The sequence below is a fragment of the Camarhynchus parvulus genome, chromosome 2 (assembly GCF_901933205.1).
Source record: "Camarhynchus parvulus chromosome 2, STF_HiC, whole genome shotgun sequence".
Taxonomy (NCBI): domain Eukaryota; kingdom Metazoa; phylum Chordata; class Aves; order Passeriformes; family Thraupidae; genus Camarhynchus; species Camarhynchus parvulus.
This window is the reverse complement of record NC_044572.1, coordinates 59575501-59600194: the sequence shown is the minus strand read 5'-3', so window position 1 is coordinate 59600194 and position 24694 is coordinate 59575501. Positions and strand designations below refer to the sequence as shown.

Below are 24694 nucleotides of genomic sequence, written 5' to 3'. Positions count from 1 at the left end.
TCTCACTACACCATGTTCAGTTTGACACATCAGTTATCACACTGCAGAGTCAACATCCCTCAAAATTCATGGTGCTTCTTTAACCATAGAGAGAAACTTGTCCAGCACATTCCTAAGATGATACATGACTTTGAACCTAGATTTTCCCAAGTACGCAACCTAGCCACAAACCTTGGCTACCTGCTTTTGCAAATGTGAAAAGGCCTTGGTTTCACCCCAACAAGGAGCAAAAAAAATCTGAAAGTAATGGAAGTTTCATCTTGCTTTATCTAGCATTACACCTGAGTTGAATTGTAGCAGTAGGTGTGCAAGAAAGGATGAATTTATCCAGCTCTTTTGGCCTTATACTGGGTGTGTCCACTTAACATGAAAAATATGTAAGATCTACTTAGAGTGAACTTGATCTGATCCCTAATTTCATATTCTCCTACATCTCATCTCTAGTCTGCAGTGGACTCAGAGATAGAGAGGTCTCTTATTTACAGAAAATTTACTGAAAGTGTGCAATATGAAAGGTCACTTAGTAACATTTTTATCTGCCACAGTACTACCCACTGTGTGAGATCATAGCACAACTATTTTATTTTAGTAAACTGATCTCAGGTATTAAACCTCTGTTCTACTCCAACCACTAATGGCAAAACCCAGCCTCATGCAATTCTGTTTCAGAAGAACTAATTCAAGTTACCAATAGAAAGACTGATTCCCTTTATTAAAAGCCCCCAAAACCCTCTGGAACATGAATCAAAAGCCTAAAACTTCTGCAAGCAAAGTGTTTCCCTTCCTCTTAGCTGCACCCTGTTACATACTACAGCAGGACAACACTGACATATCCAGAGACCTAGTCAGGCAAGATGGTTACCATTAAAAAAAAACCAACCTGTATCTCCTACCAAAATCCTAAGAGAGTCACAGTGTGGAATACAGTTTCATTTTAAAGAGATTCACTCCTTTAATGAGGGAACATCCACACGTTTCTTTGAGCTTCACACTTCTGCTCCTTCACATCTTGGAGCATGAGTACATTGATGTCAGGAGCCCATCAGGAACACATCTCTGTGTCTGATATATAATTGTCCCCCTGTTGCAGCTGGCTGGAGACCATTCCTCAAGTGGACATGGAAACCATACAGCCATGAACACTTGAAAGATTTGCCGGCAAGAATTTTTTAGTCAGTCAGTAGAAAATTGACTGTGTGCTAACACTGAGGTCATCACAGCTCATCACCCCAGCAGAACTATCCACTCTGTTTGCTTTCCTCAGCAGCAAGCACTGTAAGAAGAAGCAGAAAGAAGTGGCAAGAGGAAATGTACAGTAATAGAGAAAAGCTCAGATTCAGATGTTGCACCAAGAAATGTCACATTTGACCAGAATCCCACTACCTTTTTGCTGGCAGCACAACATTGAGAGCCTACATAGCACATTATTCTCACAGCCTAAAAGCCTCTCAACTACCTGAGCGTGGAGGATCCTGTATCAGTTTGCTACAGGAAGAGTAGGATTGTCCCTTTTTTCTTGCCATATGCTCCATCTACTCTCTTTTAGCAGCAAACTAGTTCTGTTCTGGTTTTAGGCTTAGTGATCTTTTTTTAAATCTATTCAAGTAACTTTTACCTGATTTGGTGAATTTTGAGATGAAAGACATCGCACCAGTAAAAATTAAGTTTTGTTTTTTTCCTACTACCATTATAACACACTGAAACAATTTTGATAAGTTTCTTGAAGCAAAATTAAAGTAAGTTTTTCATTTTAGTTACAGTTATCTAAGAGGAGAAATTAAAATTCCAATTTTCAAGCTAGAGATAATTTCCACAGCAGAGCTATAAACCCCTGCAAAGCACACTTCATATCATAAATTATGAAAAAGGCTTATACTCAATCAGCTTTGGTAATGCCCTACTGAGGGTACTGTCCTTAAAACCAGAAAAGCAGTATCACTGACATCTGAACATTTCAACATCTGAACTGTCACTGCATTGGTTCCTCTAGCAGCAGCTAACATCTCTGCATACCATGAAAGCATTTTCATTCTTTTACTTCAGGCTGCCCTGAGGTTGTCTCTCAGGTCTTTAAACACAGATGCATATGCGACAACAAAGGCTATCAACAGTAAACATCTAGTAAATATCTGCAAATAATGATCTGCAAAGCCTTTATGGTCATTACAGCAGCCTTCACGCTTCTTTTGTCCAGAATCTGTCAAGGCATCATAATTAGTTCAGTGGGTCTGATGATCCTTTCCAACTATTGTTTTCATTCCCTCAATTGTCATCATCCCTGTTTGTCACTGATAAACCAACTAAGTGCTATTTAAAAAGAAGGGGGAAAAAAAGAATAAGAATAAAGAAGGGTAGATGTACAGCTGCAACTATTGCATCCCTCCACAAGGAAATACCAGACCACTTCCAATGAAGGCATGGACAACATGAACTAACCTGGCATATGGTGTAACTCACTATGATCTCAGAGATTGTAATCAAGCACTACACCATCCTGTATCTCTGGAAAGACCTGCATGAACCAGGACACTAGAACATCTAGGCATGGTAGTATAAGTAACAAAGAATGCACCACGACCCCAGGGCAGTGGCTCCACTGTCTTTCCAAAGGCACACCCACATCATAAAGTGTTCCTTGACACTCCTGGCCTGGGCTTTACATGTCGGACATGTAGGAAGAAAAAGGTATTAATCTTTTTCAAAGTCCCAGACCAGTAGTAATGAAATGTGTTGAAAATTGAGGGCTTGTAATATATTTAGAAACACCTTCTGCTAGAGTAAAGAAAAGGACATTGGCGAAGGCTATCAAGGAATATGGGAGGCCATATAATCTACATCTGGGCTACGTGGATTTGAAAACAGGCGACTAGATGACACAACACCTATGACTGCAATTACCTGGTAATTGCTGTTTATATTTTTGTTGGAGCGGCTAATCTCAAAACAAAGCACACAACACACGCACACAATATGACAAAACCAAGAGTCAGCCATGAGAATGCTATTCATAATATTTGCAGAAATGCATTTTAACAGCAGTATTTGCAAGGTCTGCTTCAAATGCCAAATTAAATATGCCTGCTCAAGATGAGAGCTAGACTTAATTGCTTCCAAGATACTGGACTCCCAGTTGCAAAGTAAACTCACTTTTCTGTGCTGAGAACAATGTCTCTTCTCTCTTATAGAGAAAAAAGAAATTGATACATCAGAAAAAAAACATTAATTAATGGTCAGAATAATTGAAATGTGTTTCAATATATGCTGCTCTCATCAATGAATGGATTCAAAAAACTGACACAACATTATAAACACACTAAGGATATATGGATATGGATAAATGTATATGTATACGGATAAATGAGGAGCTGTATCCAAAGATTTTGGAAATCAATCACCCAAAACGCATGAGATGTTGAGCGACAGAGGCATGGTACCCACTCATACCTATTGCTACACTCAGCTCAAGCCTCCTGAGAGGCATGCACATTAGTCAGTGATGGATATCTCTATCAGTTAGGTTTATGTGGCACATCTTGGTAGCTGGAGGTGGGAGGAAATGGACTGCCAGAATGCCTTTGTGAGAAGACACCAGAAAATGCCCCATGTCAGGACAGAACCTGTTACAAGACTGACTCACAACTGGCCAAGGCTGACCCAAATGGATGGTGGCAGCTCCTCTGTGATAAGGTTTTACAAAGAGGCAAAAAGTCTGCCACAAGTGCAGCAGGCAGGAGAGAGGAGTAAGAAAATGTGAGAAAAGCCATCCTGTATACAGCAAGGTCAGTGAAGAAGGGGTAGGAGGTGCTCTAGTGCCAGTGCAGGGATTCCCCTGTAGCTGTGGTAACAACAATGGTGATTCACTGCTTCATTGTCCTGCTGTGGTCCATGGAGATTCACACTGAAGCAGACACCTACCCCTAAAGCCCATGGAGGACGCCACCTCAAACCAGGTAGGTAAGCCCTGAAGGAAGTTGTGAACCCTTGGAAAACCCAGCAGGCTCCTGGCCTGAACCACAAGCCCATGAAGAGGAGTCTGCAGAGAAACACATTTTCCAGCAGGACCTGTGACCCCACAGGGGATCCACACTGGAACAGCTTGTTCCTGAAGGACTTTCATGTGAAAAGAACCCATGGTAGTGTAGTTCTTGAAGAATTCGAGCCTATGGGAAAGACCTCATACTGGAGTAGGGAAAGGGTGTGAGGTAAAACAAGCAACAGAGTGGAAGCAATTATGAAGTAATTCCAACCTTCATTCCCTGACTCACTGAGCTGCTCACGGAAAGAAGAATAATTGGGAATAAAGTTGAATATAAAAAGATGGGAGAAGTGAGGGCAAGGTGGTTTTATAGTAGTTCTTACTTCTCATTATCCTGCTCTGCTTAAATGACAATAAATTAAATAAATTCCACTAAGTCAAGTTTTGCCACCTCTTGACTGTAACTGGTACATGAACGAGACATGACTCGTCTTAATCTCAGTCCACGGAGTTTTTAATCTTATTTTTTTCTCCTATCTTGCTGAGAAAGGGAAGTGATAGAGTGACTTGCTGTGCACCCGGCAGCCAGCAAAGGTCAACCCACACATTCATTAAAAGCAGTAAAACACTATTAGTCAAAAACTATCATGCACAAAATAAAACTAAACAAACATCACCTAAACAGGACAGAGGAGCCCACCTCAATTTTTTTTAATGAACCAGAGCATATTTTTCAATATCCTTCGAACATTATTCATCAGTGAGGCTGTTTCTCTCTTCTCTCAGTGATAGAGTATCAGGACTTTCTTTCCTATATTAAGTCAGTCTTCTCCTTATCTTAAATTAAAACAAGTGTTGAGATAACCTGAGTTTTTTTTAAGAAAAGGTAGCCTTTAAAAGCACAAGTTCATGTGCAGAAAAAACCTGCAGAATGAACATCTAGCAAATTCCTGAGTGCCAGTGAGTTCACCTTAAAGCCTGCACTGAAAAGAAGCCCTTTTGATTTAGAAGAGGTAAGCATTTACTGATACATTGTAGGAAACACATCCTGGAAATTAGCAGGAACCTCCCAGATTAATTTAATATTAATTTTATTAAAAAGACTGCAAATTACTGAGATGGAAATAAATACTAACATTTTTACTAAAATAATATGAGCTATTAGGTTATATTATCCTCTAAACACTGTGAACTGGTAGTTGAGATACAGGTGGAGGCTTGAAATACAGCCAGCATTTTGAGAGCAACGGTCTTGTTCTCTGATAAGCCAAGAAAGCATAGCAAATTTGCATCTAAAAACAGATAACTTCCTATATGCATGTGGAAGATGTTCTAATCTGCTAACAATTAACAGTATTATCACAAGCATGAAACTGTGACATTCTCTACAGGCAAATTTCAGTATTTACTGCATATTACTGTCTTCTGCTGAAGTTGCTGTGGATTTTTTTTTTAAGATGCTAGCATAGACCCTACAGCAGGTACTCAGTATCTCATAGGAGAGAATTTTATTTACAAAAGGCACACTTCTTCACTACAGCAACCAAAAACTCAGCTCCATGCTCTCTTCAAAAAGCTTGGCACTATGAGATCCTCATGGTGATCTTGATGACTACCTCAAACACCACCTACAAGCTCAGACATAGGTAATGACTATCCCCCTCAGCTGTAGGCTAATATCCATCCCCTTTCATCCAACTTTTCCAAATTCAGCAGTCATTTTAAGCTTCAGCACGTTAAGCAAGTCTCTCCCTCAGGAAACAGCCCATTCTGTTTATACTACAAGAAGTAAGAGCCAGACAGTGGTGCATTATTTTCTCAATTTCTGCTAATATGGATACTACCAGTACCACCACAGATAGAATTCAAACAATATTTTTTAAGGAAATAAACCCCACTTAATATATTTTTTCTTCAGTTGCCATACCAAAACTACCTGTACCAGATTAAGTCTCTCTCTGACAGAGGCAGTATCAATTATTATTCTTCATCGGTCTGCTTATGGAAATAAATTACCTATTCCTGAGGTTGAAGCAGAAACTTAGAGGACTTTCCTGTGTTTTTTGAAAGGATAGATATGTTTGTAGAGAGTACGATGAGATGAGAGATGTGAACCAGTGTACTCATGCTACTAATATATAAAAATTCAGAATAAAAATGTAGCTCACAATGCAAGCAACACATTATTCTTCAATCGCTCTTCTGCAAGTGAAAAAGAGGGAAAACTCTTTGAACTCTCCCACCACCGACTCTTGCCTCATGCATCTCCCCCAAAACAGCCGGCTGAAATTGGCTTCAAACATCTACTCACAACTGCCTTCCTCCATTGTGACTTATGAAGCTGTAACTTACCAAAGCTTTTTGAACTGAGGAATCACAGGATTTCCCAACTTTTGCCTTACTCATATTTATTTCACAGCTGTATACACATTCCAGGAGTATTTAATTCACTTGTACTATCTGGATGATTCAGACACAGGAGAAGTACTCCTACCTGTTATTGTCCATAGGAACAGGCAGAGCACACCAGGTCCAAATGCCATGCTGCACCAGGAAGGCAGTGACAACCACTTTTCCAGCCAGTTGTGTGGGAATTATAGGCCTTAATGCTAGGTTTTTTTTCTAATATTGTTTAGTGCCCTGCTGTGGCCATCAAGCACTGAAACAGACAGCACAGGAAAAAATAAGTCAGATGTGAGCATTAATTAAAATGTCACAGTTAAACACAATAGACAGGTGACATGCAGGCTTTATCATTACTTCTCGATTTCTTGATGGATGACATAGTAGATCAGGCATGCTGAAGATACAGCACAAATTACCCACCTGAAAATTTCTTTCTCTAGAGATACAGAAACACCCCAGAAATATTTGCACTCTTGGCCTCCAGTACCTCAAAGCCCACAAATACTCTGTCTGCAGTTATCCAGACCCTGGTTTAGCTGTGACTTCAAACTAGCAGGTACTTTTAACCAAGGAATCTCCATTCAGCATTCTCCATGTTAAAATCCATGCAGTGTTAAGTCAGCTTTTGAGGCAGGGCTCAAGCTATTCTTTCCCAGCTATCAAGGCAATGCAAGCAGACAATACTCCAGAATTTCTAGGGAGACATTCCTTGTCAGGACACTAAATTCTCCAAGGTATCCTGAGCAACAAATAGATGTAAGGAATGAATAGTTCAAAGCAACATTACTCATGCAAGACTCATGCAACAAAAAAACCAGTTTAGCTAAACTCTCCCCACATAAAGGATCCTAAAAGGATGCTTGACCAAGAAACACTTCTGTAAATGAAAACACAGATAGTGGTTTTTTTCAGTGAACAGCCCTTCTCAAGGCAGAGTATCACACATTCATTACATGACATTCATATTTCAGCTGCCTATAGCTACATGTGATAGAAATGCTGCCAACTGGCTGCTCTTGGCAGATTCCTTGCCACACATAATTTTATATGATGAAAAACTGCCTAGGTTTTTTCCCTTGCAAAAGGAAAAGTAAGTTACTTAGACAAGCCACAGCTGACTGATCTAGAGTAGAAACCCTAGCAGCTCAGCAGTTGGACTTTTGCTCTCTGAAAAGGGATCCTTTATAGGTGGCATGTCTCTAAGTCACACAAACAACTGGACTCTGATCTACAACTTGCACTTCTGTGACTGACCACAGCTTTTGCAAAGCAAGACATGTATTTATCTCATGACAAAAGGGACCAGATGTTTGTTTTAGATGTTAGGAGTTCTATCAAAAGCTGAGTGGATCAACTGATGGAATAAATATTTCCCCCAGTTAGTTCATTAAAGAGTGTGGCTGCCTCCCTGAGGAAGCCAGACCAGCACAAGCCAAGTGAATAGGTGGCTTAACCTGATACAGAGCATAAAAACTAAACAACTAACAAAAAAATTGAATAGACAGCAATGGGCCTGAGCTAGCTTCAACCCACATGTCCCATTCCAGTGACAGAGGATGCTGTGATGCTGGGATTATTAAAATCAGTGAAGGGGATCATATTGGTATTCAGATAAAACTGTATATTGCTACTGCTCCATTTTGCCAGGTATAATGGATATTTGCATTGTGATTTCAGCATACTTTGTATTGCTTCACTAAATCAGAAATCCCATGTCACAATAAGTCCAAATAATTAAATCTGATATTAGACATTGCATGCTCTACACATATGAGCCTGGTCAAAGAATACTGGACTCTGACAATTTCTCCTCAAGCCCATGGTACAAGCACGAACTTTGCTCAAAACACAAACAAAATGACTACAGAACATGACTAGAGCAAGGACTGTCCCAAGTGCAAAAAGATAAGGCTTTGGGAAAGCTCCCTGTAAAACTAGGAGAGACTATTACTAACTTTCCAAAAGCCTGATACTTAACTTCTGTGACCTTTGTTCTATCCAACATAAAACAAAATGTCCTTCCTAAGGCAGCTGCCTTAGTGAAGAGTAAGCTGGTCCCCCAACCTATTCCTATGGTGCACAATTAGAAAAATTATCTCTGATCACCAAAAAAAACCCACCCAAAATAACAACAACAACAACAAAAACCCAAACAAACAAACAAACAAACAAAAACCCCCAAAAAACCAAACACACAACATTATACTGCTCCTAAGATGATGCTATTTTAATATCTGTAGTTAGATGTTCTCTCAGAAAGCAATTCCCAGCAGAGGAGCTGTGCTCCTCTGTAGCAAATTTAGTAAGGCTTGACCTAAGAAAGGGTAAAAGGTTGTCTGGATGCTTCCAGGTACTACTTCTATGATACACAATTTTCAGCAACAGGGCCATTTTTTTCTGTCTTGCATTACCTAATTGGTCTTCTGTCCTTCCATCAACTATAACCTTATTAATATACTATAATATATTCCATATATTATAATCTTAGTTTTGTAGCAGACAAAAAGATCAAAAGTTCTTTTCTTTAAGCCAAGTCATTCTAAATGCTCCACTTATGCAGCCATTGAAATAGCCACCGAGCAAGGTCAGGGTACAGCATCATTGGCAACTGAAGAGAAATGAGCACTTCTGCACAAGAGGGAAAGTGTCAGTCCTGAAGGTCCCACAACATGGAGCCTTGTATTTTGATTTCACTGTAAAGGTGAAGTGAATGGAATTGCTTAATTTCACACTGAAATGTACTATGGAGATTAACACAATCCATCCACAGAATGGTTGGGGTTAGAAGGGACTTCTGTAAGATACCTTATCCACACCCCCCAGCTCAAGTGGGGCAGCCTGGAGCTGGCTCCCAAGGACCACGTCCAGACAGATCCAGTATCTCCGAAGATGGAGACTCCACAAACTTCCTGGACAATCTGCCAGTATATGGTCACCCTCACCATGAGAAAGTCTATTTATCCAGAGCTCAGTTTTGCAGACAGGGATCTCTAGCTGAAAAGAGATGGCTTCTTAAGCCTTTCCTTAAGCTGAATCCAGCAGCATACACTAGCCCATGTACATTTATTCTAACAAATTACTCAAAGTGACTATTTTTATTTGGTGCTTTATTTCAGACACTCAAACTAAACCAGAAAGATATACAGAGCGTACAATTTTTACAGGCTTCATCTTTCAATGGTTTTTGAAACGTTCCTGTGGATTTTGAGAAAAAAAACAGAGTAGCAAAAGTATGCTATGTTCCTACTAAATATCCCCATCTTATTAGCACAAACCCCAAATCCTTCATCCTGGAGGGATAGAAGAGATTACTATGGTAAGATCACAATTTCACATACAGCCTTTTTCTTGTTTCTATGGAAATCTTTCTAGACTTGGAAAAGTTGTTAGCCACAAAAAAATCACGATTTGCAGAAGAATGCAGATAAAGGTTTCTGAGATACTGTGCATTTGCTGTAACCTTCACTCATTCCCAGAAACAGCCAAATGGACCAGATGCCTAAGAGAGACTTTTAGTTCTTTAGCCTAAGGAAAAATGCATTAAGCTTGGTATCAGAACATCACAAGGTAAAAATTAACCACAACCAGAGGCGGAAAAATATTTTATTTATTTTACAGGCCTTTTCCTCTGCAAGGCCAGTGTTACAATCTCACTGTCATTAAAAAGAGACAAGTAGCAGTATCTTTTTGCCATAGAACAGTTCCACATGATAGCAACACTGACATGATAGTCCACATTTTAGCAACATTAAGAAAAACACTGAAAGATGGTGCAAATGATCCAGACTTTTCTAATGTTACTTGTCCCGGGTTCAGAAACAAAAGTTCCTGAAGCAAAGGGTCGTGGATTTGGCTGTTTGTTTTGGTTTGGGTGTTTTGTTTGTTTGGATTTTTGTTTGGTTTGATTTATGTTGTTGTTGTTTGTTTGTGTTTTTAGGGATTTTTTGGGGTTTGTTTTGGCTTTTTTTTTTTGTTTCTTAGTTTATATTAAGAAAACATGACTTAACAAAGCTGCAAAATGCTAGACTTTGGACCACATGTACAATCTTCACTGAATCCTGATGGGACACACCATGTGAGGATACAGAGAATGCACAAAAGCAGCACTGTGTCCTCCCATGCTCCATTGTGGCTCCACATCTATTGATGTTTAATTTCGACACAATAAAAGAGTGCCCATTCACTGCAACACTAGCTTGTGCTTCCTGATATTAGGATCAAGCTCAGACACAAAGCACACCCAGTCACAATTCAGTGCACAGCTTCTGACCCACAGATGAGAACAAAGCTACCAGACACTGTGTGCCTTCTTAAACTGTTAAAACAGTAAACAGTGCTGCAGTGTGTGCATGCAGTGCTCCTCTTATCTTCCCCATGATACTTTTCTGTTCCACACAAGTGCAAGTTTTATCACACAAACACAAGACACATTAAAATTTAAGGTGGCCAGCCCTGAGATCCCAACAATTAAAAATAACTAAGGCCATGAGATTAATTTGCTAGCTGAATCTCTATCCTTCATATATAACACAAAGCCTGTTATTTTTATAACAACACAAGCAGACAGCATTGCTGGTAATTACTTTGGCATTTCTTTGCTCTTAAAAGTTCAAGTCTGACCTGCACTCTTAGCTAGAAGAGGGATGGCAGCCTTGAGCAACAGGTATGTATTATACAAGCCTTACTCTGAAAACTGTATTTTTCTGTTCCAGCTGGCAGCTTTTGGCAGTGCTCTAGCCAGCAGGATAAGGAAAAAGTCTGAACTGATCCCTCTATACAAACATTTTAACTCCATGACCTTTTAAACATATGCAGTCGCTGATTAGGACCACAATATCTTTTATTAGATAACACATGAACTACAACAGATTTCCAAGGAAAGGAATTACCTCCATATTCCTCTTCTCCTCCACACCAAATCTCACTCTGCATTTTAGTTCACCTTAGCTTTAATGCAGACTCAAGTAATTTTCTCCCATAGAGAGAGAAAGGGGTCAGCCAAGCAGAACTATATCGCCACATCCTACACATAATTAGGCCAGGGCCATTAGCAGTAAGAACGTGTACAGACTGAATTACCTGTGTCTGGGAGCACATTCAAATCCTTCGGCTGTGAAACTGCAAATAGAGCATAAGGTAGTACGCTGGCACTCCACAGAAGGTGTAGCAGAATCCCTGCATGCCAACAAAATCAGGGACAGGGACAAATGGTGGCATGAAGGCAGTCAGAGTGCACTGCCTGGCAGCAGAAATCTCCAGGAGAATGAGGGGCCTGAACACTGGGCCCAACCACACTGACATCAGTGAGAAAGGCAGGCAGGAGATCCTTGCCTGCTTGCGCTTTTGGTCACTAGCACAGCTAGGGAACATGCCAAAAGAAATACTGAAACAGCATGTGAAACGCATGCCACAGTAAAGCAAATCCCTATTTTTGAACTGACAGCACTTCCTTTATAAAGCTGGCTGAGTAAATTAACATATAACCACACTTAATGAAAGTTTCTATACACATAAACACACACACATACACACATATTTGTCAGCATTTCTATTAAGTGTAGTCCAAAACAATCCTTCAGGAATTGCACCTCTCATGAAGAACTCAAATTAGTTATTTTATCAGTTATGGTACCTGCATTAGTACCTGAGATAGTTACTTAAAGCTGAGCATTAACGTTGCATAAATACTGTAGAAGGAAAGAAAATTAAACTTCATGCCAGTAGCATTTGTCCCTAGTAACAGAGAGAAATACTCAGGACACGTGCAGCCACCAGGACTTCTAACAATAACATTTGTTGTCTGAACACACATCATCAAAACTGCCCCAAGTTAGGCATCTAAATAAAGGAGATAATTTTCAAGCCCTTCAGCAGATGTGGAAGGTATTGCAGAGTCATCAATGCTTATAACCTGTGCAAAGTCACCTTCCTCTCACAAAATTTGCTAACAATACGTACCTATACTTGAAAATAAAACCATGACTTTTGATGGAATGTTATTGCAGCTGCAAGATATAACTATAATTGCAAATGTCTCTCTGCTTTATTAAGAGGGTCTCCCGCAGGTCTTAGTGAAGGCTGACATTAGATTGGTATTACATCCCAACTCTGTATCAATTTCCTCAGTCAGGTCCAGGGCACAAACAGCAAAGTAATGGTGATAAAACAACAAACTGAATAGCTGAATATGTTCTGCCATGTTCAGCTGGATTGGATACGTGCTCAACTAGCTCCACTGGTAACCACAGCTCTGTCAACTGCTAAGTGACACCAAACAGCCAGATAAAGAGGAAAGAGCAGTGCTGCACAGAAAGAGCAATTTTATCCTACGAGATCTCAGGAAATCTTCTACAAGATTTCATTCATTACAACTGCGGTGAAGAGTGCAAACAAGAGTGGAAATCCAAAAGCTGAGAGAGTTAGCAGGGGTATATGGGGGTGAAGAGCTATTGACAAGGAAGGAAAGATTTTGAACCCACCAATGAATGGTGGAACTACTCTCTGCTAAGGTATAAAAACACTATAATTAGTGTCAGGATTGACAAGTTTCAAGATTATTACTACTTAATTTTCAATACAGACATTTGCATAGCCCTGAGGTCAGACAGCCCAGCAAGGAGGGAAGGCTAATCAAAAACTAAGCCTTAGGAAAATTAATAGGACAGAGAGAGATCAGTAAACACCTGAGAGCCTTTCTCTCCCCACAACAGGCCAGACACATCAAAATACCTCTCTTCAGAAGGCAGTCAAACTGTTGGACAGCTCTTTTAAAACATTATACTCAGTTTCCATTTGCTTTCCACTTTCACAAGCACATAGAGGACAGAGAGAACTGATAAGTGAAGCAATCTCCGAATACGTACTCCACGATGAAAATTAAGTGAGACCCATAAAGGGAGAGCTTGAACGAACAAGCCTCTGGATTTTCATCTAGCCTGTCATTAGCCTTCCATGCAGGGTAGTTCAGAATCAATCTGTCTATCTATCTATCTATCTATCTATCTATCTATCTATCTATCTATCTATCTATCTATCTATCTTCTAGTATTTAAATACTTTTTTCCCCACAGGAAAACAGGTGACAGAAGAAAACTATCCAATGGGTGTACATAACGTTGGTTTTGAGCTTTGGATGGAAAAAGCAAAACCAGATTTAGCAAACTGCCTGCAAAAAGACATGTACAACTGCAGAGAAGGTGGCAGAAATCTTCTTCAATTTGCAGAATCCAAATTTGCTACTGCCCAGCTGCTGACTGAAGGCCTGTGTGACAAAGTCGTGTGGTCTCAGTCCCTGGCTCCTTCAAGTGCCATTCTGGCAGGAAGCAATTACACACAGCAGGCTGCACTGCACAGCAGGCTCCAGCTTGGTACTGAGGCATCTCTGTGCAGCTCAGGGACAGTTTGCAAGCGCAGGTTGATGATTCTGGAGAAACTTGAGGAAATTAAAAGGAGAGGTGCAAGAAAGATTGTCACATGGATAGTTTAATCTGGATCACATAAATGCAAAGAACACAAGAATGTATTTATTTTGCACTTGCTCAAGGTCAAAAATGAGTATACTAAAACTACAAAAAGCTTTGCTATAGCATTGAGCTGCAACTAAGAGCAATTTTTTTCCACTTATATTCTACATCCTCAAATTAAAAGGAAAAATTAATTGATTCAAAATGTCATTATTGAATTGCAGTTCTTACGATTTTGACAAATTTTCTTAAAGTGCCATTTCCTGAACTACAGTAATTATTATTATTGAAAAAGTCTCAACCTTCAGAAGGGAAAAAATATCTCTCTCTATTGAAGAGAAAAATCCCACAAATTAAACCCACAAGATTCATAGTTTTCACAGATTGGTCAAGACTTTAAATATTGCCCTTTTTTTTTTTAAGAAAAACTTAATGGAACAAAAGTCATGACCACATTTAAGTCAGTGCCAGGATTTAGATGATCTCTTTTATGATAACTTGAACTGTTGGAATTGTTAATACTGCTATTTAGTATCTAATACTTAAAAAAAATTAAAATTACTCTCCTTGTAACATGATCTCTACCTAAGCATCAAAGCTAGTACTTGCAGACTGGAGACCAAATTTTCAAACATACTATACAGGAACCCCAGACACTGATCTCAGAAGTGCTGAAAACAGAGATGATCACACTTCAAAGGAAATGGCAGACATTTCTATCTTTGAAATGTAGAGGACAGCTGTCACATAAAACATGAGGTTGTCTCAAAAAAACCAAGTTTGTAACCTCAGCCAAAGCAACACTAGCTACAGAAAGAGTTGCAAAAACGTCTATGTTATTGTCCAGTGCAATTTGTTGCACTTAAATTAATGACTACATTTTACTTTGACACTCTAGCACTAATAGCATTCACAAGGCAAACACTGTAGAGAGACAATGGAGAAAGACAAAGCAAAACTACTACAATAAAATTTAAGTTTTACTGTAGAAGTTCTCTGAACCTACTTCCCTTACAGGAGATTCAAGCTTTCTGATTTATGGCCTTCAGGTGATAAATACTACCTTCATTAATGAACAAAGCACCGTGCAATAGAAGAAATGACAGTCTGACACTTGAAGTCAAATGGATGCACTAGGATGTTAGGTAATGTTTTTTGTATCATGCTATGGTGTGATAAAACCAGACTTAGAGGTGCATCTAACTTATGAAAGCCTTCCAAGCTCTTCACAGATTGATTAGCAGAGACTGGATCAAGAAATATAAGTATTAACATCAACTAAGTTAATTGAGCACTTCTGAAATTAGAGCATTGAACCCAGTGACTGCCTGTGATAAAATAACACACACTGCAGAAAAAAGAGCTTGCATAAGGGGCACGGATACAACAGCAGATAGCCAGAAAAGCCCCAGTCTTCCAGATGAAGTACACAAACATTCTCTCCATTTGTCTTGCAATTTTATCACCTTCAAGGAAATAGCTTTAGAGCAGCTGGATCCCGCAAATCCATTTCTAGACATGGGGAAATCTTTTGACCCACATGACAAAGGCAAGTTTTTATGCTCATTGTTAGTCTGCTGTCCGGTACAAAAAAATCTTGTCTGAAAGATTTTTTGCACTTATGTACCCTTTAAGCCATTCATTGATTTCAACCAGAGAAGAACTGATTACCAGAAGGTAATTAAATTCTCATGACTTTTGTAAAATAAGCTAGGCCAGAGAAAACAAAACTGCAATTTGAACATCTTTAGGCTCAAACCTCATAAAATGTGCCATCCAGTTTCCATAACTGAAAATGGCAGCCCATGTGTCATGAAATCAGTCCAGTCTGTGGAAAGAGGAAGCTATGAGGCAAAAAAATGCAGAGGTACAGGGAAAGACAATGAAAAAATCAGGTTTTGACCTCAATACACAACTCTACAGAAATTTTAATTAACTCTGCTGTTCAGGAAATCACTTGCTTGTAATAAACAGCTAAAGCACATGTGCACACACAGACTCCCCTCAGATGCAAACTTCTGGAGCCCAATCTCAGATAACTGAGTACGTTTTACTTCTCTAAAATCTATCTGTATTTTACTAGTGGAACTCCTTGCAATATGCAAAGCAATTAACAAACTGTACAGAGAACAGATTTATCAAAGAAAATACATCAGGATAGGAAATAACCTTTGAACTGTCTCTTCATCAAGGTTAACTAGCCTGAAAACTGGCATTAGCCTTACAACATTTATATTATCACCAACTGGACTGACTCAATTCCAATCTGCTCAGTAAAAAATCACATCATCCTGAAAAATACTCAGTGGTCATACCCTGGCATCATTCAGGAAGAGATTAGATGCTTAAATGGAAAAGCAACTATATCTGCTGTTAAATTAGATTGTAACTTTGTACAGAGAGATACCTTGTGACAGAAATTGAAAGCTAACAGCCTGACAGTAGGAAAGATTTCTCCCTATGGGTACAATATCCATTACAATGGTTTTTGCCTTCTCCACTGTCCTGAAATTGGAGACTGCTGGATATGCAGCACTTGTTCACAGCTCTACCTTTAATCACTGGTTTTCCATTAAGGATATACATTTAGTACCTAACATACTAACATATCAAAACTAGCATACATAAACCATAAACCTTTACCATACACTTCAAATGAAAGATCTGTAAGCCAATCGGTACCACTGGTATGTGTCGAAGCCCACAGAAAACCTTTTCCAACATTACAGAAAAGTACATCTGGAAAGGTTTAGAAAGACTCCACCTGAAACAGATATTGTGTCTTTGCACATGGGTAGGAGAGAGAATGAACTGTTTTTAAAGCATTCCTGATGGAGATTTCACTAGCAGGTTCAGAAACCTGTCCACATAACTCCTCCATCTCCATGCCACTGAAATTAGCAGCCTGCTCAGACAGCACCCAAAACCAAAGTGGTTAGAAGTCAACACAATGCAAAGCTCAACCAAACTACAGCATCTCCAGGTCACCAAAACTTCATCACTCCATGCAGTTTGTTAAAATCGACAGAATTACAGCTCACTGATACACAGGTAGTGAAGATGAAACAGATTAATAGTTGAATGTGTTCTCTGTGGAACCTGAAGTCTTCAGAAGTACTTCTTCAGCCCTCCATCACAGTATTCTCCAAAGGAAATGGTGGGGAAAAGACTAAACTGGGCAAGCAATCCCTGTGCAAAGCATCCTCAAGAGACCACCATGACCATGATTCCATTTATCTTAAATAATATAAAATCCAGGCTAAACTGCATTCTCCACTGCCTTGTGCATCAGCCCAAGAAGCTTGTACACACCACCCTCACCTTATCTGCACCACTCAGACCTACAACATGCTGAGCAGCTCACCTCCCATCATCGAAGCTACCAAAATGAGTATAGACAGTATATTACTTATTAACTCTGGTTTTTAGAGATTCAAATTTGTCTCAACACAATGTCTAACTGTGAAATATCAACTGCTAAAGTCAAATTTTTTAAAACACAAGGATACTTACATGATACTTACATGATACTTACATCTCTCAGAATTGTGTGGCTGAGGATCAGTCTCCAACTACAAGACATTGCAAAGACAAAAAGAGATAGAGAACCTACCCCAAAGAGTTGATATATCAACTCCACTATCTTGTCATGCAGTCAGTGTGAGGAACATGAGAGTGTTCCTGCAGTATAAACAGATAAGGGAGGAACAGAGGGCAAAACAGTTTGCATTTCATTTTGTTCCCTCAATTATCTGACTATTCTGCAATAGGCGCCTGAAGGGGGTCAGGAGAAGGATGGAAATGTTTCTGTATAGCAACCATAATGCAGATAACACCCCAAACTGCAGTGATATAAAAATCACATATTGCATTTTCTCCTGTTTAAGCTCTGTTCTACTGCTCAGAATGCAACCTAACAAAGCATTTCATATACTACACATTAGCACCATTCTCAGCAGCCAGCCACATAAATACATGTCTGGGCTGTAACAAAAACACACTTTGACAGAAGACTGGAGGGCACCTTAGTGAGAGCAATATTCTTACATTCCTTGGATATATAAATATCAATATATACACACACACAGAGAACAACATAAAGCTATGATTTCTGATCTCGAATTGGACATAGCTAAATGCACATGAACACCGCGGAAATCGTCCATCAAAACTGCTCCTTCATACATAAATATTTATTTTTCTACATGTACATAAATAAATACATCTACCTGGCAACATGCACACACGTTTCCCCAAAGCAGCCCACTGTTCTATCTCCCCACGCTCCCGGCCTAACAGGTCGCACAGAATACACACTTTGCTTCACGCAGACGAGAGAGTCAAGGAGTGAAGGAGAACTCCCTGGAAGACCGGGTGGCTCATCGCTACCGCTGTCCCGCAGCCTTCCAGCCCGGCGTTCCCAGCTCCTTCCCGCGGAGCCCGGGCTGCGCCCCGCCGGGAGCCGAGGGCGGCTGCCCAGCGCTCAGCTCGGGCAGCGCCTGGCCCGGAGCACCGGCTCCGCTTCCCGCCCCTTCCCCACCCTCGCCCAGGCCGCGGCGGCGCTCCCATCTCCTGGCGACCCTACCTAGCGGAGGGCAGGAGCCAGCGCCGCCCCGCCGCCCCTCCTCGCTCCCTTCCGCGGGTGATGGGCGCCGGGAGCGGGCGTGGGGCCGGGCAGGGCGGGAGGTGCCGCCACCTCCTCCTCGCCGCTGCTGACTCAGGAGCAGGCGCCGTCCCTCCACCCCGCTGCCGAGGGGCGGCCGCCGCGTTCCGCGCAGGATCGCTGCCCACAGCCCCCGCCGGGCACGCACCGCCCGCCGCCGCGGCAGCGGGCCGCACCTGTGGGCAGCCCTGGGCGCGGCAGGGAGGGCTGGGAGGCGGCCTGGGCGGGGAGGTGGGGTCTGTCCAGTTCCATCCCAAGAAGGAGTTGGGGGTAGGGGGTTCCTGGTGGCAGCAAGGCGAGGAGGTGCCGCGTCTCCATCTTGAGGAGTGGGCGAGCGGGCGGCGCAGCCCCTGAGCACGGGGTTCCGCTGCCGCTGCTGTCCTCCCTGCCCGGCGGGACGGTGGTGGCACCTTCCACGGCATTGCACCCACAGGGCTTTTACTGTTCCATGGATGCGACCTGGAGATAGAGCAGCGAGAGGTCTCCCAGGTCTGAAGACCTTCAGCAAAGGTCTGAAGGTGTTGAGCCACCAAGCTGTGGCGGGGAGGCAGCCGAGCTCTCTCTCTGCCTCACGCCGCTTTGGGTGCCAGCGTCCGAAAGGCGACCACGGAACTGCTGCTGGTCTGCCAAGGGCCTCGAAGGTGGATCCCACACCCAGTCCCTGAGTGCGAGTCTCCCTACTTTTGCCACCTGCTCTGTTTCCACGTGCAGCGTTTTGGGGACACTGTTACTGCTGGTAGGGATTTCCCACAGTGGCTGCAGCAGAAAGCCAGCCTGTCAGGCATGAGATGCACTGGGGCATGCTCCCCAGTTCACCTCATTCTACCTTCCTTCTGATCCTTAGCTTTCTGGGGAGCCAGTGCTGCTCGTCTGACAAAGTCCCACATCCTAATGGCAAATATCTCTGTTGGAAGCCTCTGCAAGAGAACCCATAGCTTATTCAGAATAGCTTTTCAACAAAATATTCACCATTTCTCTCTCTTTGATTTTGCTCTATTCTTGCCACATTGCCATTTTCTGTTTGCAGTCAGAGCATACAGAAATGGTTTGATTGCTTCTTTGATTTTTACAGCTCCACTCCAAAATAATACACCAGTTTGATTTGAAAAGAGGCATTTTTCTACTCAACACCAAAGTCCATGTAGCATAGAGAAGTGATTTAAGTATATCCACCTCACCAACATTGTAGAACAAGCTATTTCATTTTTAAGTGAAATAAAACAAAAAAAGCAGTGAATTTCAGACTTGCAAAGGTTTCATGCTGTTTTCACCACCCTATCAAGGTCCCAGATCCTCTGTTCCATCTGTTAGTGATGCTACTGTATTGCCAAGTTCTGCTCCGTCTTTAATGAATTGCTTGACTCAGGGTAAACAGTGTTTCGCAGGTACTACAGGATGATGAAAAAATCAAAGCATTTTAAGGATGTAAAAATGTCATCTCTTGAGTGAACAACAGCTTTTACCTACCTCCTAGTCTGATTCCCACCTTACCAACTGCATTCAACAATGGTCTCTTACGATATTTCCTGAAGCTACTTAATGTCTTCCTCAGTATGGGAAGGTCATGACTCATATGCTTGCTCTGTAAAGTAAGGAATGATATCCCAAAACTGTAATAGTGGATTGCTTTTGAGTATATATGAAGGAGCCTAAAGGAGCTATCTGTTGGCACTTAAAAAAAATTTTTTTTGCCAGGTTCTTGTGCCAATTTTGATTCCACAGTTTCTGTGATTTCTGCGTGTTGGCTGTTTTGGCCAGCTTAGGGAGACCGAGCCTACTCATTTGAAGTAAAAATGTATCATGTGAATTCCTAAAACATATCCTAATAACAACACAAAAGGAAGAGAAGACTTACTTATTATTTCCACTGTTGACCTAGTCTACTTGACTTGGAAGAGGATGTGTGTGCAGGGAGAGGAAGCCTGGATATCTTTTCTTTGTGGCAGCCCCATTTCTCATGCCTTGAAGCCTTCCTGCCAGCAGTGGGACTTGATTTACTCATCCAGTGGGAGAAGGAAATTGACCTCCAATGCTTCATACAGTTGTGTGATCCTAATTTTACTGACTGCCACCAGATACAGTGGCACTTTTTATTTTTAATTATTTTTTCTGCAGGAAGGATTATTCACTCAATGTTAGCACTTTTTGAAGGGTCTGTGCAGGTATGCAAAAGGCTCCGTAGCACAGCACAAGCTTAGGGACACAAGCCTTCTGCATGTCCTGTCAGGAGGTTCTTCCCACTGACTTAATTAAAACAGGTCGAAAAAGGATGAAAGCAGTAACTGTCCCTATTTGCTTTCCCTGCACAGGGGTAGCTGATCCAGTGCCCTTGGCTTTCCAGATTGCCTTCTCCACTGAGTGATCAAGATGCAGCTACTCCTACACAAACACAAAGGAATCAGAGCAAACAGCTCCTGTTCGAGAAACCCAGCAGCAGCACCTGGTGCCTGTACTGCTGCCAGTCTGCAAACTCCAGAAATGCTATGAAATGGCTACACTTGTGAAGGCAGGCTTGCTGCAGATGGGTGAGGCTAAGAAGGTATTTTCTTGCTGAGCCTTTCTTGACTTTCATATAATTGCTAAATTAATAGGCTTAACCCTCCCAAAATAATAGTCTTAGCATGCTATAATGCTATCTCAAAATCATTACAACTTCAAAACACAGCCTTCTAGGTGAATGTTGATCTGGTTACCTCCAGCTGCCTTCCCACAGTAAGTGCTTTCATTTGATCAGACAAAAGTCTCATGAAGCTGTCATCACCCAGGACAATTATATCAGCAAAAAAAAAATATCAGCACCAGATATCCAGATTCATTTTGGAGTCTGCCTCTGATATGCACCTCCCATCACAGCGAAGTGGACCTTATGAGCATCTTCTTGCTGTGTCAGGGAAGCCCTGACCTGAGACATAGCACAACATTATGGTGATGTACAGGAGGTCCCTCCCACCACAGAGGGCTGGCACAGCCCTTCCAGTCACCCTGCATCCTACTCTCCTAACCTTTTCAACTGGATTGCTAAATCAGCTGCTTGGAAGTTTTCCCTGTGACATCTGTTTCAAAAGAAAGAGGTTTGGGGCATATGGCACTTCGGTCACATTACTTAACTCTTATTAGATTGTGTTGCACTTTTCTGAAAATAACCTTTTCCCACCTCCCATTTAGATAGGTAAAATAACTTAATCTGTTTCGGTTCAAGGAAGTGTCTACCAACACTGAAAAAGAGGGTAGTATTCACCTTCAAGGCTCCTGAGACAGACTTTTTTTAATTCATCAATAATTGTAAAAGTTTTTGAAAGCTGGAATGAGGGGAGTTCCCCTTGGCCACATTTGTCCAGTTGTTCCTACATGTCATTTCTACTGCCAGCCCAGGTAAAGCTTCTGCCTTGACCAATTGTGTCTGAGTAAGTTTTTATTGGCTTCTCTGTCCCACCAGTGACAGTATCAGGAAATCTAATAAGAGTGTAAAAGGTTAGAGTGCCATGGTATAATCCTTTTTTGTCCTGTTGTTGAAATATGTTATGTTTCATTTAGGCAATTCCCCATTCCTTAATCAAAATTGTAGTTTTACAATATTTCTGTATGTTTTAAAGTCCATTTATTGTCAAGTATGAATGAATCTGTAAATAATGACAGAGTAACAGTCTTAGCATGGGTTGTTGCAGATGCAATATTACTTTCATTTCAATTGTAATGTAACAACATTCCTGCCTACTGCATCTTCCATTCAAGCCTCCCGTTTTCTCAGCCTGACTGAAATGACAGCCTCTTTGTAAACACAATTTTGTTATTTACAGTTTCAGATTCTCTTCTATAGTTAAAATCAGATTATTTTCAATAGCTGAGAGCATAAATGTTCCTTAGATGTATACTTTTAGTCATAATAAAATGATTTCCTGTTATTACTGTGGTTTTGCTTCCCCCCTTTTTTCTTTTTAAATCCATCTAAATATTATTTACCTCACAGTTGTTTAACATCTCTTTATTTTGTTACGCCTCTTCTGTTTTAGTAATTTCAGTCTATTTTCATGTAGAAATGTTTAAAGCTTTGCCTGGATTCTGAAAAGAAGTTGCTTTTCTTGATGTGTAAATCAAAATATTAATAAAATAATGCTTCTGATCATAAGGAATTTTATCAATGTCCATTGTTGTTTCTCATCATCAATAGGAGATAATCACTGCATTTTCTTACATTCTATGCTCATGTAAATCCTTTGTGATGCATGGTTTCCATAACATCATATCACTGATTCAGGAAAAGAATTCAAATTCTAAGTTGTAGCCTAATAAATATTTTGTTAGGTTTTACATTTTTTTGTTTTTATAATGTTAAATATTTTGTGGTTTTCTTACCAACTTGAGTTGCCATATTCAGCAGTTATTTTGCCTTTTACATCAATGTAAGAGGTAAATTTATATAAGTGCTCTGTCACTTGACTGTCAGCGATATTGATATGTATTAAGTGGTTTAAAATGCATTTAATTAAAGATGTAGTTCTTGGTTAATATTCAGTAGTAAGTAAAACATTTAGCATTTATGCCTTTTTTTTAGTATGATTACTTTATTGTAGTTCAAAAAGATTTTTAAAAGCTGTATGCAAGATTTTCTCATACTGGAAGAATGACTAACGACTTAATTGCACCAAATATAATTTTCTTCTTGCCTGTCTTTGCAATTAGAAAAATGAATTGTCTCTTACAAAGTGTTATGATTTTGCTTGTACCTAATAAAAATATTACATCCCCACTCACTCACTCTTTCAAAGGTGAAGAAACACTACTGATCAAAGGAGGGAGCAGTTAGCTCTAGAGATGGAGCTGCAGCTTAAGTGTGATGCAAAGTCACTCAAAGTTCTGAAAGCTCTTTTTTATTTTCTTTCTTCTCCAAATTAAAAACCTGTCCTACAACATCAGCCATTAATAGCATTTTTCCTTTCTTTCAAAATAGTACTGAAGGTACCCAGAGAAACAAAAGTAGTCATAATGTAGAAGGGTGTGTAAACTGGTGCTTCTTTGACAAAGCACAAGTTTACGGTGCTTTCCCTTTCTCAGAGATCCTTAGGAATGTTAAATTCCTACTCTCTGTCTTCACCTTGCCCATGAGTCCTTTGGCTGCAACTCCCAGGGAGGGATAGGAGATATAAACAATGAGAGCAAACCTTATGGTTTTTCTTTCCTCTTAGTGAGGAAGAAGAGAACGTGAAGCAAATCAAAAGTTGTGAGTGCTGTTTGCTTGTGCTGGCATTGTCACTCACAACCAGATGTAGGAGAACAGGGAACACTTGCTTTGTCAAAGTTACAGATATAGAGGGACAACTGGTGCAGAAGAAATTCCTTAAAAATTCCAGTAAATATGAACTGAGGTTGTGAGCCTTAACAAGACTGCCTTTTTCTGCATCATATGGCCCTAATAATTAGACTTCCAAATTTCATACCACTGTTATCACTTAAATTACAAAACCAGTTCTTAGCACTCAAATGCTTCCAGTCACTTAAGATGGAGGGAGTGATTTAATTTAACATCAGATTCATTCCTTGTAAAAAAACCCACATAGGTTAAAGGTGTATAAAAGGAAAATATAAGAGACAGTTTGGCAATGTGGGAAGCCACAAACAAGCTTATACCGCACTTTATCATCATAATTTCCTTGAATGTCTAAGCAAACAAAAAGCTTTTCAAAATGAAAAAAAACCAGAAAACCAAAAAATACTCTCTATTGCTGGTATGTTTGAGAGCTATTCCATAAAAATTAGCATGCACCTGAGGATTTTATGAGCTTTTAGTTATTGGTGAACATAAATGAATAAATCAAATACTGAGTTTTCTGCCTTAGCAGTCATGAGACTTTACAATGATGGTTCTAAGTCAAGTTACTCCTGAGAAGCTTTCTGGGTATGTTAAGAATAGGTCCTTGAAAATTTTATTTCAGTTGTCACTTCATGGTTTACCTTCATGTAGCCAAAAATAATGAAAAGCTGTGTCCAGATGTGACTTTACTTTACACCTGGGCTGCTCATTGAGGCCAGAAGGAGACCAGGGCTCCTGATCATAGAGGAAGGGCTACTTCTCACTGTCTATCTCTCTCCTCAGTTTGAATGTCCTCAGTGATTTCATGTCATGCCATGCCCTCCTGCAGCAGAGAGGCACAGCCATGACTGTGGCTGTAGAGCATGAGCATTCCCTGT

At 40.5% G+C, this 24694-nt stretch overlaps 1 protein-coding gene across 2 annotated transcripts in view; it reads right to left on the bottom strand.

Annotated features, from left to right (window-relative positions):
* Window positions 1-18553, bottom strand: part of KIAA0319 (KIAA0319 ortholog) — a 56865-nt gene extending 38312 nt beyond the window's left edge. Inside the window, exons 1-2 of one of the 2 annotated variants that reach the window (XM_030943836.1) lie at window positions 18431-18553; window positions 6471-6635 (exon numbers count right to left, since the gene is read on the bottom strand). In XM_030943836.1, the coding sequence (XP_030799696.1) occupies window positions 6471-6519 (49 nt within the window). In that variant the 5' untranslated portion in view covers window positions 6520-6635; window positions 18431-18553. Of the gene's footprint in view, window positions 1-6470; window positions 6636-18162; window positions 18242-18430 lie in introns of those variants that run through there. The other variant, XM_030943837.1, reaches the window with a different exon arrangement.
* Window positions 18554-24694: the final 6141 nt, after the last annotated feature.